Below are 17,914 nucleotides of genomic sequence, written 5' to 3'. Positions count from 1 at the left end.
GCCCTGGGGTCCCCGCTCCCCGAATGCGCTCAGACTGACTGCAAGGCGTTATTCACTTTCAGCTAGACACACTTACATTGCCTATGAATGAAATTAGCATATTTGTAATTTATCACATTTTTTTCAACCTTTTTGTTTCGTTACTCAAGGTAAAAAGTAGACTAAATGAAAGTAGATCAATCATCAACGGAGAGAGAGGGAGAGAGCCAAGCAATTCAGTTTCCCAAAAGGGGGAGAACGTTATCAAAACTCAGTTTGATGATATGTGAAACAAATGTGTTTCCAGCATAACTTTAAAAAAAATAAAAATTATTGACACTTTCAAACTGTTTGTCGTGGAAATGTCATAATAGGCCAACTTTTATTTAAATTTGGAATCAGAAACCTTAGGCTACATTATTAGTCTACAAACCTAACTGTCAGGAATCAATCAGGTCTACCCAAAAAGTGAAATATCTTATAATTACGTTTATGGGAAATGTAATGGCATGACAATTATTATCATTAAACTTTCTAGGACGTATGCCTATAGGAAAATATATAAACGTTTAAAATCAAACGCGTTGTCCTGTGAACGTCCAACCCATATGGTCACTGGATCCTTGGCGTGAAAGAGCGTTAATGAAAGGACTCTAATATTTCATATGGGGCACGCAAAAGCTGTGCAAAATGCCTCTCATATTAAGCACAATATCCACCACTCTTTCAGTCGAACAAAGATCATAGCAAGACGTCTTTATGGCTAATTCAGTCAAAAGCCCATCTCCCATTCCCCCGTGGAAAGGTCAGTGTTGTTGTGTTTGGTCCACCAAGGGGGCTTTTTCAGCCGAGAGTCCAAGCCAGCTGTCTCTGTCATAGTCCAGCTATTGGGAGAGCGCACACTCTCATGCTTGTTATATTGCTATAGGTCTACTGATTCAAACATTTTGCAATATAGAAATAAGTTTACTTTTGTTAAACAAAGTCCCCAACATAATTAAACAGGAGGTATAGTTTGTCGAGTTTTTCTAAATAATAAATGTTAAAATGTTATTGGAATCTTTAGAGGAATACCACTCAGATATGCTGTACTATTATCATAAAATGTCAATGTATCTCAAGTAGGCATAGGTGCTAAGGCCTGTATGCTTCCCACTTCATGAAATACTTAGAATGTTACGCACAGTTATATATATTTTCACCCATGAAAACATGGTTGACATCAACATGCCAATGAACAGAAGATAGACCACATAAGAAGATGAAGAGAGAATTACTGATACAGTAATAGATGTGCTCATTTTTGTTCTATATTTCGCTGATATAGACTAGGCTTCACCTCAATTGTTTGCTTATCCGTTACAGTCAAGACGTCCTCTCATTTTCAGTCTGATCTCACGCTCCATCAAACATCACTCTCGCTCCATCAAACATGACTCTCACTGAGATTTCACCCACTCAATGAGCCACTCACAAAAGTCAGCGTCTTTTGTCAGTACAAGATCACATTCAAGTATTATTTATTGAACGTCTTGGTTTAAATTGATTAAACAATGTTAAAATACGGTACATGCTGAGTGGTGGTTTTAGATGCCTCTCATTTGTGCGCTCATCTGAATGTGCCAAATTATATCCTTAATATATGCACATAATTATCATAATTTAAGGTATGTGCGCGTAAACGTCAGTGCATATTAAGAATCGGCTATGAAACTATCCATTACACGTAAAAGTATTGGATTGGTATTTTTATTTAACCATCATGAATCTATAACGACATGAGCTAAAATACCAACCCTCCATAATTAAAATACTTTTTTTGGCTATAGACTAATGTAATATGGGGTAACGTTAACACTCTACTACTGCGTATAGAAAATGTATGTTAGCTAACCAAAGCCTATATAACTGAAATATTAACAACTAACGAACAATTGACGAACAAGGACCATGTACAAGACGTGGGTATTTAAGTCTAGAACCGGTCTAGGCGTAAAAGAACAGAGAAGCTCTCCATTAGCACCCTTACATTCACCTGTCCATTCATAGCCGAGGATATAGCTCCATGCGCAAAACGGTCACGATTTTGGTGTATTTATTTCCTCCCTTTGGGTCTACAGTTAGGCCTACGATAGTTTTCATCATTAAATGGGGTTCATTTTTCAGGGAAGGTTATAAATGTACCTTGCACCATCTTGTACTCGCGCGCATTGGGGACACTTGTTGCCTCGATCACGTTTGTCTATTGAGAAGTGAAATATCCCCTAAAACACACAAGTTACCATCTCGAGGGCTTCCCCAGTACAAAAGACTGGTGCCTTAGCACTATATGCTTAATGGATTTAGCCGTGGAGGCTTTAATAAAGGTAAAACGCGGTCTTTTAAAAGTTGGAAAGGGTCCTTTATTTGCTTTAGATGGAGTACTTGCGCACAAACCAAAGCGCGCCTGGGCATTGACTCGTCCTTTCTTTCAGGAAGCAAAGCGACCACCATAGCTTGTTTCATTACAGCATAAGCTTTTCATCACCCTGCTTTGTTCTGAATGAAAGTAATGCTGTGAATTAAAGAAATGACAATATTTTCTATCAGCTTGAAAGTCCAAGAGAAGGGCCCTCGAGCTTGGCAAAAATCAGGCACATCATTCATCATGTCACCCCGCACCTGTGGTCTTGGCATTGAAAGTACACAAACCTATTCCTATTAACCTAATTATTCAAAAACGCCACAATGGTTGAAATAGAGCAGGTTGAAGTCTGTTTATTGGTCGTAAATGTTTTTTTAAGATCTCCCCAACCTCTTTGTTAGCTCGGCGCGGAGTCCGCCTCTTCCTTTCAGACAGGAGTAGCCCTGGAGTTTTCCATTTTCAATCGTAACATCTGCTTAATCTTACGGATCAAAATATGGAGACAAAACATATGTAATGGAGATTTGTAAAATCCTGGTAATGAGTTATTAACAGGAGAAAACAATGGCGCAGGATGGAGAGAGCCTTACGGTAACAAGAGTCGCCAAATGAAACGCCTGACATTTTCCTTGTTGGTAAATGGAACCTGTTTGAACGCCAGGTGATGGTAAGAAAATCAATGTCCTTAGGAACCAGGCTAGCTCTAAGTCCTTTTTTCTACTTGAAAAAATTAGCAGACATAAATTTAATTGGCTTATCAAGGCACAGCAAAAGGCCGCAGTCTAATTGCCTGCAGATAGACCGGGGGACAAAACGAGATTGAATGTTTGCTGTATCGTAATAAAGCTTTCAATCCAAGTGTATCATTGAAAATGTGTTTTATTATAACAAAACGTCATGCTTTACAGTTCCCATTTTGTATCTAGACAATGGTTTGGGACATTAAAGACGAGAAAACCATGCCAACACGTATTGGAGACATTGTAAGGACCTCTCTCTTTACTTGTTTTAAGCAGCTGCTGTCCAGGACCCAGAAGCACAAAAATAACAAGTTTGAAATACCAGGTGCATCCTATAAGAACGTCGACGGGGATGGATATGTTACAGCCTAGTACATGTGAGTAATAAAGATATCATTTGGATTGTAAGGCGTCTCCACGCCATGTAAAAGGAGAGGCGCCTGGGCAGCGCGTTCTCTGGCAACCTCGCCCTTCCCTCCATGGGTCTCTGTACTCATTAACCCGGGCCAAGTCCTACACTCTTAGAAAAAAACATTCTGGATAGAACCAAAAAGGGTTCTATGCTTTCTTCATATATAGCACCCCTTAATGTTCTATATAGAACCTAAATTGGGTTCCATAGAGAACCCCAATATATAGAGCCAATTTTGGTTCAGTGAAGAAGAACCCATGGGGTTCTGATCAAAGAATCCTACAAAAGCGTTATATATAGAACCTTTAGGGATGTCATATATGAAGCAACCTTTTTGGTTCTATCCATAACTTTTTTTTCTAAGAGTATAACACCTGTTGGCTAGCTAAGTCCTAACATCCAGAGTACCACAATAATCTATTTTCAATTATCACTGGTACGTGAATATGGTTTTTAATCATCATTTTGGGCCATTTGAACATTTTGGCACTTGGTGCGACAGGATTTATACGGCTACCCACGAGGTTTACACTGCCCATGGGGCAGACTCAACTGGTGCTTGTTCAACCTCAACCTCGCAGCTGGTACCCCGATGCCACCGTGGAGATACATTCATGAAAACGCGGGAGTTCGGGGGATTTAAAGACTGAGGCCATATTTTTATGCGCGATAATCCAAAGTATGAGCAGATTTACAGTTTATGAGAATCTTATTAGGCGTCCTTCCCAGTGCTTACCATACGCTTATTTGAGGATTATTATAGTATTATAGACAATGAATACAATGCGTTTAATCATTTTTACTTTCATCTGATTAATAGAGATATGACTGAAATATGTTGGATATTATAATGTAGCCTACTTTCATGAAATAATATTCTTAGTGGTTGGTTTTCCAATATAGCCGAATTATTTGTAATTCTAACACTTGTCATTATTAACCTATAACTGCTTTTTGTTTTATATTTCTTCATATCTTTGATCTTCTACAATGTATGTTGAGTTGCATGCAAACTGATGCGCATAGGGCTGCGCTTGGTCATGGACACCCTTGTGCGTAATTTCTATTTTTTGCAACAACTTTTAAATGGTAAAGATAGGCTATATATTTGATTTAAAAAATACACCAACACGTGTTCATTATGAAGAGTGTTGATATAATTGACAGTGAACAATGTCATAACACATCCATAAACCTCGTATTTTTCTTTTTGCCAAGAGGGCAGACAGACAGACCGACACCGTGGAATTACTTGGGTCTATACGACTACCGCGCTAATAACATAAGGCTGTTTCTATGGCTTGTGACACATTTACTGACCATAAACTTGCCTTGCATGCCAAAGCACCTCCGCCAGTCTGCAACAGGTAGTCAACGGCTACCCAAATGCTATAGGGAATTGCAAGCCTTTTCAGTATCACTAACTTATTCTGAACCAAATTGGAGCTTGGTATGGTTTTCCAATGTTTAGCCGAGTAAGAAAAGGAATAAAACCTGTCAGCCTGTAAATGGTGCTCTTTTAAGCCTTTGCCAAGACCAAGCACAAGAGTGACAAGATAGAGACCCAAGTGTTTCACTGCTTAAGCCCTTCCCTTCCGCTTGATTGGTATTGCACCAAAGGATGTTTTGAGGGGTTTTGAACTGTGCTTGCACACAAAACCACAATCGCTCAAAAGCATTAGGTGCGACCAAACAATGATGCTACTGTTGTTTTATTGTTCTCTGCCACTTCACCAAATTAAATTTAAATGTTGCCCCCGACAAAATAGATGAAGACCAGCTACAAGACTTTCTGGGTCCTTTATTAAGTTTAAGGCTGACTTGCGAACATTTGACTTTCTAATGAATGTAATGAGATTACATGGTCTCTTGTGTGGTGTCTAGGACGCGGATAACTGCGTTGTTAATGAGGCGGTAATGCAATAAGAGATGGGATTATAGGTCGGTCCACTGAGATTCCTAAAAAGCACATGCACTGAAAACTTGTCAAAATATTGAACTGGAGAGTTTCAAGTTAGAAAAAAGCACATATCTCATTATTTAGGAACAAATTCGAGTAGGGTAATAATATTATCCATAACAATAATACAATAACTATGCATAATAATAATAATAATAAGAAGAAGAAGAATACTTGTAATAATAATAATAATAATACTTAGAAGAAAATAATCGAAATGCAAAGACTAATACAGAAAATGAATATACCTTTCTCTTTCCCCATCCGAAATGCAAGTGTTATCCGAAATGCTCTTAGCCAGATGGTTGAATGAATGTGTGTTTGCAAGTTTGGGCATAGGCATATATCTGGGCTACCACTACATAAATGGGGGAGAGCTGACGTAAAAATGGCAAGGGAACACGTTGGAAGGATGCCGCTACCACGGGAAAATTTTGCCTTGAAGCACCTGCAGCACATTGAAGAAAACAGCTTTTACAGCAAGCCATCGGTTTAGTCATGCCCCTTTAAACAATATAGTAGACCAACATAGTACAACTATGGTTTATAGCTGCAGGCCCTGGTATTTTAAGCCATTGAATTGTATCTGCATGCTTGTTTTCATTTACATCTGCTTTGCATTACCAATTTAGATGTTGTTTTTATGAAGTTTGTTGGTGTATATAAGTTACATTACTAAGACCTACGCAGGCCACAGCTTTATAAAACGTAGGGCTCTAGAAAAGGAGTTATCATTCTCCATCATCAGATACCCAGTATAATTACTATTTGATAATTAAGTATATGCATATGCGGGCTTGGTTTGAGGCCCAATACGTCATGCATTTAAACTTATACTGCTGGATATCACTGACTTTCAGGTGAACAACCACGTTCTAAAATATAACTTTAGTTGATTGATTGATTAATGCATGTTGATTGATTGATTTATGCATGTTGATTGGTTGTTGCACTGTTGCTATGCAGTAATAACTTTCCTTTTATGAGTATTATCTTCACCACATGGAGTTAGAAATGACATGTTTTGAATGTGAGCAGGAGCCTATGTGGAGGAAAGGTGTATAGACCAGACAACACAATGTATTCATAATTTAAGATACATTTATTCTCAGATTGCATATAAATATAAATTATTTTACAATTTATTATAAAAATAGTTTGGTTTTCGTATATTCATCAATGTTAAATTAAAACATATATTATCATGAAAACAATTAAATAAATTTTGCTACATATAAAATGATTGCCCAGCTGCCTTAATTAGGAGAACATTGACAAATATATATTTACACGTAAATAATCAACGTTACAGACAACGTTATATATTAACATGAATTTACAATGTGTATAACAATACGTACTTTTAGACATAAACATAACATTTATTGGGCTGAGGTTAAGCTGAAAGGAGGCTCGTTTTCAATGTTGTTCAGGGAGGGTTTCATGTGCAGTTTTCGTGGGTCCTCGGGTGTCCAAACTTTAGCGGTTCTAATGATGTTCTGGTCTTTCAGCTGTTTCTCGTCTGTCCAGGACAGTGAGTGGCCGGCAAGGGGAGGCAACCCGTAGTCAGGGTCACTTGGAGACGGAGATCCTGAGAAGGGGACAAATTATTAGTAATGGACCAAGTCTTTCACAAATGAGTAACAATACTGTCCAAAATTAAGTCATTATCATTATCTAATCATATGAAATACTTACTTGTTCCTCTGTGGCAAATTATAACTTTTTTGGGTTGAGTCGGTGCTTCACTGTCGGAGTTTCGGATGGGCATGTCCGACTGTACGAGCTCAGCGAGGAAGTTGATGTAGCCAATGGCCAGGCGCAAGGTATCGACTTTGGAGAGCCTCTTCTCGTATGGCAGAGTGGGGATGTGAGACCGGAGTCCCTCGAAAGCATCGTTAATGGACTGCATCCTCCGCCGCTCCCGGACGTTGGCAGCCTGCCGTAAATGTTGCATCTCCATATCGGATCTCATCCGCCTCCGCCTTTTTAGCATCGGGACATCTCCTCCCATCTGAGGCGACAGCTCTGAGGTGCTGTCAGTGCATTCATACGAGAAGGTAGAAGAGGAGGAAGAGAAGGAAAAGTTGCCAATTTCACAGTAGTCCCCATCGTGCGCTAACCTGCTGTCCTTGTAGTAATCTTGGAAATGGCTGGTGAGAAAGTCGACATCGTCATCCAGAAACTCGTCTGTGTCCAAGTGGTCCCTGGAGGACTGGTCAGTAAAGAAATCATCCTCGTCAAAATAAGGGGAAGAGAAGGAGTCCAATCCTGTAAATGTATCTAAGACAGTGTCCATTTTTTTGCTGTTGTTTTCGTGTTGCCCAGTAACAACAAATTTGATCTTTGCGCTGCCTCTGGATGCTCAAGAGATAGTTCAGTTGAAGGCTGACACGCGAGGACTCTTATAACTACATCCACAGTCGCGTGCCATTAAGCAAAAGCGTCAGCCAATCAGCGTTGAGTGTACACTACGCTCCGCAGCCGAATGTGCACCTAGAGATAATCTCTTACCACTCCGCCCCCCTCTACCGCGCAGTGTTTACCCCCCTCCTGCACTACATGGAAAACCGAACACAGGGCTAAATGGGCAACAAAGCATTACAGGACCAATGACCAACTAAGTCCAAAACATGCAGCCACCCTAACATTGTAGGCTACCTTTAAATCTCTACAATTATTTCAAAGAAAAGAGAAACCCACACACTGCTCTTGCAAGTATCATTATTTATTTATTTATTAAAGCTTAGCCTACTTGTCGGGCTCTTGGCCTTCGTCAGAGCTTTTGTGAAAGTTTGTATTTGAGCAAGAGCAGTGTAGTGTTTTTTATTTATTTGAAGTAATCGCCTTATTCCCACCCACCTGCAACGAGAACTCAGGGCGGTAGATTTTTTGAATGTTGATTCAATACAATCATAAAAGGATTTACTTGCAACCTAAGTGTCCATATCTGGTTGCATGCTTCCACAACAATATATTATTATTATTAATACTAGTAGGCTATTATAACTATTAGGCTACAATAATAGTGTAATAAACATCAGAGTCTTTTCCAAGGCTCCACGTCTTAATTATCCTATTGGTCTTTTGTCAATGCAATCTAAATCTGTTTCCTCTTATTCAAAACCTACCTTTCGAGCTTTATACAAGAACCTACAAAGTCTGAATTGAATAGGCTTATATTGCGCTTAATGCACCCTTGCATCTATTGGGACTGAACAATGTGTAAAGTGAAGAAAAAAAAACATTTCGACAGTAGCCTCATTAAAGGGTCGAGCAGATAACAATGATAACATCCCTGACACTTCATGAAGGCATGCACATCTTAAAGCAGGTACCTTCCTCATTCTATAGCCGACCACGCATGCCTGCAGCAAACTGTAGAGCCCGTTGGTCTGATCACTTCATTACTAGGCCACCCTGCTATATTGGAGGATTCCAATTCCTATTAGAACCCATAGAACGCAGAGCAAACATGTGCATGTCATTTGAAATGAAAAGTCGTTTTCGTGTTAGACAGGCAGACATAATGATGTGTTCATCAATTATAGGTTTTACGACGCCGCTCTGCCTACACGTTGGCTCTACGCAGTGGACACTCGCTTGTTCACGCCGCGACAATGTAAAAACATACCACATATTGCAATAGGCTACTCCAGATAAATCGTAAATTTTGTTTGATCTCACGCAAAGATAAGGATGCAATCATATCCAACACTGATAGTGCAACAGGTTGGCCTATTTAAGGTAGCTCTAGTTAAATATTGGCATGGGGTAGACTATTTTTATCAAAAGCATGCAGACACAGAATACCAGGCATCGCTTGCACAATGTTCAAAACTTGCATAATTTTAAATCTCGTTGACATTTTTGTTACCGTTTTCACATTTATTAAGGTTGAATTAACCTGCCTTTATCTAAAAATAGCCTATTTCTAATATAATATAAGGTTGTCTTGAAACCATGTGTGCTGGAATAGTTTTCATTTTCAAGGAAGGTTTATGTATTAAGCTATTGTTAGTTTTTTCTAGACTGCATAATTTTATAAAATAAGGATAAAGCTGGAATTTGAAACAACATTGCTTCGTTATCTTGGCTTATATTCATTAATGCGACTTCTGAATGTGCATAAAAACGTACTCAACATGGGATACCAAATAGACAATACTAAAAGAAAAACTCGACTTAAATCCTTCAGGTGTTCAGCACCATAATAACAATCCTTCAGTCTAAGTGGTTCCACGAACATAAATAAATGCACCAGTAAGGAGACCGACAGCCCACTTATGACAGCAAGTATGGTTTTATTATGGGGAAACTGGTGTCAGAATAATGGCAGTGTGGCCTCACAGTGAGCGTCAAAGAGGGGGTTTGTCAGACACCTCACAACAAATTACGACGGTACCTGAAATATTGACTGGTCGGAGTCTATAGGACACCCCCATTCAGATTGAGATGGAGGGGGTCACTTTGTTACTTGAAGGAGAAAAAAATATTTTAATGTAGGCTATGGGTCTTGCGCCTCGCCGCAAGCTGCAACACGAGGCAATAGAGGCACGGTCCGTGGGAATAACGCCACTTGCGCCTTGAGCCAGTCAATGCAACTCGTCCCATAATAATGAGGGCTGCTGCTGCTTTGCACCTTGCATGCGCATTTTGTTCTAGTTCTCTGTGAGTTTGCTTTTCTTGGAATTAAAACACGCTGATGTTAGAAGAGCTAATATAACATATAATATATTTCCACATATCAAATATATTTTGGAATGAGACAGTCTGCTATCAATCCATGATGAAAATAAACAACACATTTGCATTAGTCATACCGGTTTAAATAATATTTTCGATTTGATTTATTAGTTTACATTCAATATATCAGCGTTATAAACTGGTCCACTAGTCTGCATGATTGTCTGTTGCGCCAGACTGGTACCTGAGCGCTGACTGGTCGTTAAGCAGGACTCTCACAAATTGCTCGCAGACAGGACCGTGACCGTCAACGTCACACGATCAATTCACCAGTGTGACATATCTCAGTGCCAGCGGACGCTGCAAAGCGAGCGCTGGCATGGGAACAGCAACACTTGGGTCTCTTCAACAGACGGTATAATGGTGAACATTATAAATGAGATGTCGTATTGCGAAGGTCATGGTGTATTACAATTCATGGTGAGGGAGGGCCAGTGACGCATGATTCCAAGACTCGATACGTGTAGGCCTACAGTTTAATTGTAGATTTTTCAAAGTAGCTTTACGCTCAGTAAAGTTCTAAATTCACATATACTTACTTGCTGTCTGCTGTTCATAAAAAACGTTATGGATATTGAACATCTCTTTCTTAGAGACTGAAAAGCTTACTTCAGTGCAAATGATGGACGTAATCCTCACAGTGGAGCGTCAAGATAAAGCCATGTAAGCTTGAGTGACTTAATAAATCTTACACCTTGCTAAGCAAGTTTGCAAGTGCGTTGGAGCGCACATGTAGCCTATAAAAACAGCAAATGATCAAGATACAATGTATAAATTGGGTTAAGAAAAGGTGCTATAAATATTTATGCTGAATATGAGCCTGAAATATGAACGTTCTCAGGTGACCATTAGCCTATGTCACCAAAGCACCTGTAACTAGTCAATTCATACTAATGCATGTTACCATCACAAGTTCACACAAAACGAATAGTGACAGAGTCAACAAGATACAGTTGATCATTTCCCCTTTCACGTTTCCATTTTAAGACTCACAGGTTACCCAATGTAACCCCAGAGGATATCCTGTGGTGCTGAAGTCAGCCCCGCACCATAGACGCACTTCCAGCCTTGCGCCTTGCAGTTGCTTTTATTCTGCTCGCACGCTTTTCTTTTCATCTCACATTTTTTAGTGACCTGGTACCTGAAAAGCTTGCTGGTAAAGTGCCATTGACTACCACAACCATGCGTTTTCATGGCCTGATTGAGGAGGTCAGATGTCAGTGCGAGCTGGATGCGCAAGATGCCGAACACTGGGGATTCCCTGGGAATCCCACCACATGCGCCCTGGCCACTGAAATAGCACGCGGGGTGCTCGCTCTCCAGATTGCCAGACAAATTAGAACGGTGCTCATGGGGTCTGGAGAGACTTGAGTCATTGATAGCAATGAATGCACACAACGTTCTTAAAATAATGTCTTGTTTAATTAAGATATTATCTTCCAATTTTCACCTGACATACCAAATGCAGCATGAATAACTTGTTAACTAAATGCTTGAAGGCTTATAATAGGCACAGAACGCAGAGCAACGTCTTGTTTCTATGATGTAGTGTAGCTGATCATTATTCTGATCATTTCCAACAAATCTGATGATTAGCCTATGATTCAATCAATTAATTAAACATTTCATCCAGGCACTTTAACAGGCAGCGAAATGAACCACCAATCAAATCCCCCCAATGCCCCCCTCCACCCACACACCCTTCTTCAGTGACAAAATATTAACATAAATATTGCTTAAGTAATCATAAATATATCCTCAAAGAGATTAAGGAAGATTATTGATTCACTATTCCTTGGCCTAATTGATTTTTTGCTGTAATCTGAAAGTCTCTGACCTGAGCCCTGGGGTGGTTATGGCTATTCACGCAGGGAGAGATTAGGGTAGGGATATTCTAGCGTCCTACAAATCTTTTAATACAATGCGGGAAACCTGATGCTTCCTGTCTGGGTTGGTCTCGTTTGCAACAAATCTGTCAGTCTGTTTTATAAGTAGCCAAGCAATAGCAGTTTAGTCAATTGGCATTAAATGAAAAGTGAATAACTACCTCGACATCTGGGTAACCATTTGATACATGGTACATCAACATTGGGTTTTAGGATGGTCATCTGGTGACCTGTGTTAACGTGTAGGTTTACCATCTCTCTCCCAAAGCGTCAGAGCTCAATCACAGGGTCAGACAGACAGACAGAACAAGAGACATCCAGGCAAAATAAACACATAAACACATTAACCACATTTGAAGTTGATTAGTTAAATCAGGTGTGACATAGGCTACACATATGAGCTACTGGGACAAAAAAAAACATGCAGTTATGTAGCTCATGTCATGTCTCACCTTCCCAAAGGGACAGCTTCAAATGCCTCCTTCATATTTTAAGACTTTTGAAACTGGCTTTTAATTTGGCATATGATTATGTTTTGCCAGATACAGTATGTGTTATGCACATTTTGTGTGGAAAATGGGATCTACAAATAAATACATTTTGCATTGGTTATTATTTGATAGAATCTTGCGCAGGTTGTTATAACAGTATTATCAACCTATAATTTTTAATTAACTGCAGGTAAATTGACACATTTTACAGCAACAACCTAACTAAAAGTTGAAGGGTAGAGTAGACCGTTTGAATGACCCAATTAGCCTTACAACTGGGAATTAGAGCACAATCTGAGCACTCATGTTGAGAATCTAGCCAGGACACTGGGGTTAAATCACTAACTCTTGGGATTAGTATCGGATTAGAGGTTTTAGTGACCACAGAGGATCAGTACAGAAAACCCTGGGGTGTTGGTGTAGAGCGATAAGTACAGCGTACTGGCCCTCCAATACCAATACCAATACCCAGCAGCGTCTGGTCTCTGATCTAGGGATGGACCAGACCCAACACGGTTGAGTTTCAGGTTGCCCCGGAGCAGGTTTTAATCCAGATCAAAAATAATTCTGTGTTAGATTTTAGATTCTGCTCCCCAATAACCTCTGTTCAGCCTCCTTGTTCAAAAGGAAACAGAAAGTTAATTAATACTTTAACCAAATGTCATGGGATCATTAGCATACGCTTGACTGTAGTAGCATATGATGTGGTATCATCGGAAGATAATTCATTTGAATTTCTCTCAAAATGTTATCAAAAAGCAGAGGGATCAACATACTGTACACTACATGGCAAAAAGTATGTGGACACCCCTTCAAATTAGTGGATTCGGCTATTTCAACCACACCTGTTGCTGATAGGTATATACAATCGAGCACACAGCCATGCAATCTCCATAGACAAACACTGGCAGTAGAATTGACCATTCTGAAAAGCTCAGTGACTATCAACGTGGCACCGTCATAGGATGCCACTTTTCCAACAAGTCAAATTTCTGCCCTGCTAGAGTTACCCCGGTCAACTGTAAGTGCTGTTATTGTGAAGTGGTAACATCTAGGAGCAACACCGGCTCAGCCGCAAAGTGGTAGGCCACACAAGCTCACAGAATGGGACCGCCAAATGCTGAAGGGCGTAGCGTGTAAAAGTTGTCTGTCCTCGGTTGCAACGCTCACTACAGAGTTCCAAACTGCCTCTGGAAGCAACGTCAGAACAATAACTGTTCGTCGGGAGCTTCATTAAATGGGTTTCCGTGGCCGAGCAGCCACACACAAGCCTAAGATCACCATGTGCAGTGCCAAGCATCGGCTGAAGTGGTGTAAAGCTCACCACCATTGGACTCTGGAGCAGTGGAAATGCGTTCTCTGGAGTGATGAATCACGCTTCACCAACTGGCAGTCCGACGGTCGAATCTAGGTTTGGCGGATGCCTGGAGAACGCTACCTGTCCGAATGCATAGTGCCAAGTGTAACGTTTGGTGGGAGGAGAATAATGGTTTGGGGTTGTTTTTCATTGTTTGGGCTAGGCCACTTAGTTCCAGTGAAGGGAAATCTTAATGATACAGCATACAATGACATTCTAGACGATTCTGTGCTTCCAGATTTGTGGCAACAGTTTGGGGAAGGCCCTTTCCTGTTTCAGCATGATTGGTGTGGAAGAACTTGACTGCCCTGCACAAAGCCCTGACCTCAGCCTCATGGAACACCTTTGGGATGAATTGGAACGCTGTCTGCGAGCCAGGCCTAATCACCCAACATCAGTGTCCGACCTCACTAATGCTCGTGGCTGAATGGAAGCAAGTCCCTGCAGCAATGTTCCATCCTCTAGTGGAAATCCTTCCCAGAAAAGTAAAGGCTGTTATAGCAGCAAAGGGGGGGACCAACTCCATATTAATGCCCATCATTTTGGAAATAGATATTTGACGAGCAGGGGTCCACATGCTTTTAGCCATGGTGTGTAATTTAACACAGCACAAGGTTATTTGAACCTAAATAAAACATTTGGACAAATTGACCCCTTATGTGACATTTAACCCATCTTCTCTCTCCTATCTTGACAGGCAAGTTGTGATATGTTCATATGGATATCTAAATATGAATTATTGACAAATCATGCAATTTAAGTTTTACACAAACATATAGTTTTGATGTATAGTTCCTTTGGATGAAGTAATTTAAATCAAAATGTAGTAAGCCATTTGTGGGGTGCACCAGGTAAAGTTGCAGATAGAAATCTAATGTGAAAGCTGACAATTTTTAATGTACACTCAGAAAAAAAGGTGCTACCTAGAACCATAAAAGGTTCTTCAATTGTCCCCATAGAACCCTCTAAAATATTTTTTGGGGGTTCCAAGTGGAACCCTTTCACTAATACAAGTTTCTGAGTAGAACCTTTTTCACCATCAAAGGGTTCTACCTGGAACCAAAAAGGGTCATCCTATAGGGACAAACGAATAACAACTGTTTCTATGAGTGTCGGTTTCATAACAGAAAAGTGTCTGTTCTAGCAATATATTTGAATCTGAGCATTCTGTAATGTTTTCTAGGAACAAGCCACTGTTGTTTCCTGCCATTGAGGACTCCTGGTGGTCAAGACGGATCTTATCATAATGTGTCTGGGTTACACACCTGTTTGCATGTCAAGACAAAAGCATGCATCCCTTTTACTCCTTAGTGGATCCACATTTTGGCCATCTTTTTTTATTAATCTATAAATGTTTTTTGTTGTTATTTTCTTTACAATATTGCAGATACATTGCAGTTTTTTTGTCCAATAGTGGATGATAAATGCTAAGGCATCACATTGAAGAAAATCTCAAAATACATCAGTGCCACTCAGTGGTTAAAATAGGAAAAGCACATCAGGCTGACCGAAAAATGTAATCAGTCAATGGAAATGAATACTGGTCAAGACCGAGAACAGAGTTGATCATTATTTTATTCTGTGTTTATCATATGTATGCACATATACTCTCTATACAATACAACATAAGATCAGAGTAGCATGACAGACCACTGAACAGAAACAGTAAAAAAAAAAAAACGAAATCATCAATAAATAAATAGTTCAATAAATAAACAGCTAAATTAGGTATAGATTTTAGAATACTAATATTGTGTCTGCATGCTTACTGGAACATCCTCATGTATCATTTCTGTACAAACACACAAATTGTTATTTTCAAGTACAAGTGGTGTTTTGACTATGTACAAAATGTTCATGAGGCTACTTGACCGTATTGAAGAAAGGCCAACATGTCAACCGAGGAAATCAGGAAGCACTTTAAGAGACCCACAACCACACACACACTCACCTCTAAACACTGATGCACACAAAACGACACCCACACCCACATACTGGCACGCACGCACGCACAAACACACGCACATGTCAATAACACACACACACAGAGACCACCAGCACTAGGAGACCCTGATTTGACAGACTGAATTTCCATCTCTTCCTGAGAAATAACACAGAGCTAAGCCTGCTGGAGCATCACACTGGCCCACTTGGGATTTAACTAATATACCCAGAAATAGTTTACTAATAAAAGTAAACCACTGAACTTGCTACTGGAAAAACATTGTTAAGAAATAAAAGAACTTGATTTCTTAGTGTCCCTCTGTTTTTAGGGTATTTCATATTGGGTGGCTCATCATTGCAAATATCCTCAGCTGTCATAAATCCACTTTAGACACACATCAGACTTTACAAAAGGGAAAGCAGGATTAGTTGTCCTTGTACCAAGAATTACTAAAACGTTGAAACATATATTTCTCTAGAATAAGCGACTATGTCTTTACAATAGACAGCTTCAGCATAACAAACCAACAGAACTGGCTACAGAAAAAAGATCTTTGTCTCAAATCTCTGATCTTCACAGATGGGATTTCAAAATCAAAGTGTTCATTTGTTTTACACGTTTACTTGATCTGATTTCAAACAAATATTGCTTAAGCATAATATACCCTGTTCGTTTGCCAATCATGTCACAATCAAAGAAAAAAGATTCAGAGGCTTGAATGGGACATGAAGCAAGGCCTTCTGTTTGACCCATGCTTAGGTGAAAGTTCAAAGAGCTAAAGAAACCAAATGCTCAAAGATTATTATTATTTGCTGTCTGTTAGGATATCAACAGCTGTCTACATTGATTAAGAATGCTATACATTTTCAAGATCATGGTGTATGTTACACAGGTGTGGGTAAAAGTGCTAAACCTTTTAAAAGAAGGATCACGAAGCGGTCATCTTCAGGCGAGGATCTATGTTACATAGATAGAAACAAGACCAGGATCAAATTTGTGAGAGACAGATAATAATATGTAAGAGAAACAACTATACCGGTGGCATTTCGCTTCCCACTACGGAGAAAATAGTGTGATTATAATTACAAATACCCTGCACTTATCTATCAGTGGGAGTAGGTCTCTGTGTTTGTGTCCACAGGAACCATACTGTTAAAAGCTTATGTATGTTTACCTGTGTGTTTGTGTTCTAGCGGTGTGTGAGGTGTACTGTAAGTGAATCTGTGTGTGTGTGTGTGAGCCAGGGTGTGTGTGTAGTGGTGAAGATGTGCTTGCCACGGGGCTCATAGCCTGGTTTGGGCCTCGGGGATATAGATCTCGATGCTGTCTGCGCTCTCGGTGGCTGAGTTCTGCCGCACCGACGCAGCTCGCTTGGCAGCCATCAAGCGCTTTCGCGCATCCAGCCTCTGCTTCTCGGAGCTCTCCAGGGACCTATCTCGGGCCAGGGGAGGCTGACCTTTTGGGGGTTTCTTTGGCACAGGAGGAGGGATCCGTTTCTCCTGAACAGGGACGACAAATAGTCAGTTAGCCGCCTCCCAGGGGGGACGGGGACAGGAGCGCAGACAGCATTTGCACACCTATAGCAGCACACGGCTAGCGTTACAGATAGACAACCACACGCGATGCAGCGACTGCATGAGGTACGGTGGCCCAGCGAGGTCAGGCCTCGTGGTGCGTGGCAGATGGAATGACTTCTCAAAACCAGCTCACTGTCGACAAGAACAACAAAACAAAAACATGGAGAAGCGGTCAGAAAATCAAGAGTATAAAAAGCAACAGCCATGATACAGTACAGTAAACACAACTCTACTGACTTAAATGCAACACATGACAGGAACATGGCAACATTCAACATCTTTTGGGTGTGAGGTTTTTCACTGTGTTAAAATATGATTGTGTACAAAACTATTGGGAAGGGAAAGGGGGATACCTAGTCAGTTGTGCAACTGAATGCATTCAACTGAAATGTGTCTTCGGCATTTAACCCAACCCCT

The 17,914-nt window shown here is 40.2% G+C and overlaps 2 protein-coding genes across 5 annotated transcripts in view; both read right to left on the bottom strand.

Annotated features, from left to right (window-relative positions):
* Window positions 1-6,578: 6,578 nt before the first annotated feature.
* Window positions 6,579-7,885, bottom strand: LOC106569290 (pancreas transcription factor 1 subunit alpha). Its single transcript, XM_014140479.2, has 2 exons — window positions 7,194-7,885; window positions 6,579-7,086 (listed from the first exon to the last, which is right to left on the bottom strand). Exons 1-2 carry the CDS (start codon window positions 7,792-7,794, stop codon window positions 6,878-6,880), a joined length of 810 nt encoding a protein of 269 aa, XP_013995954.1. The 5' UTR covers window positions 7,795-7,885; the 3' UTR covers window positions 6,579-6,877.
* A 7,647-nt stretch (window positions 7,886-15,532) lies between these two features.
* Window positions 15,533-17,914, bottom strand: part of LOC106569241 (disks large-associated protein 1) — a 99,205-nt gene continuing 96,823 nt past the window's right edge. For 3 of the 4 annotated variants that reach the window (XM_014140415.2, XM_045694112.1, XM_045694111.1), the window contains exon 12: window positions 15,533-17,419. In XM_014140415.2, the coding sequence (XP_013995890.2) occupies window positions 17,204-17,419 (216 nt within the window). In that variant the 3' untranslated portion in view covers window positions 15,533-17,203. Of the gene's footprint in view, window positions 17,630-17,914 lie in introns of all 4 variants that reach the window. The other variant, XM_045694113.1, reaches the window with a different exon arrangement.

The sequence above is a fragment of the Salmo salar genome, chromosome ssa14 (genome assembly GCF_905237065.1).
Source record: "Salmo salar chromosome ssa14, Ssal_v3.1, whole genome shotgun sequence".
In the NCBI taxonomy this organism is placed as follows: domain Eukaryota; kingdom Metazoa; phylum Chordata; class Actinopteri; order Salmoniformes; family Salmonidae; genus Salmo; species Salmo salar.
This window is presented reverse-complemented; position numbering and strand designations above follow the sequence as displayed.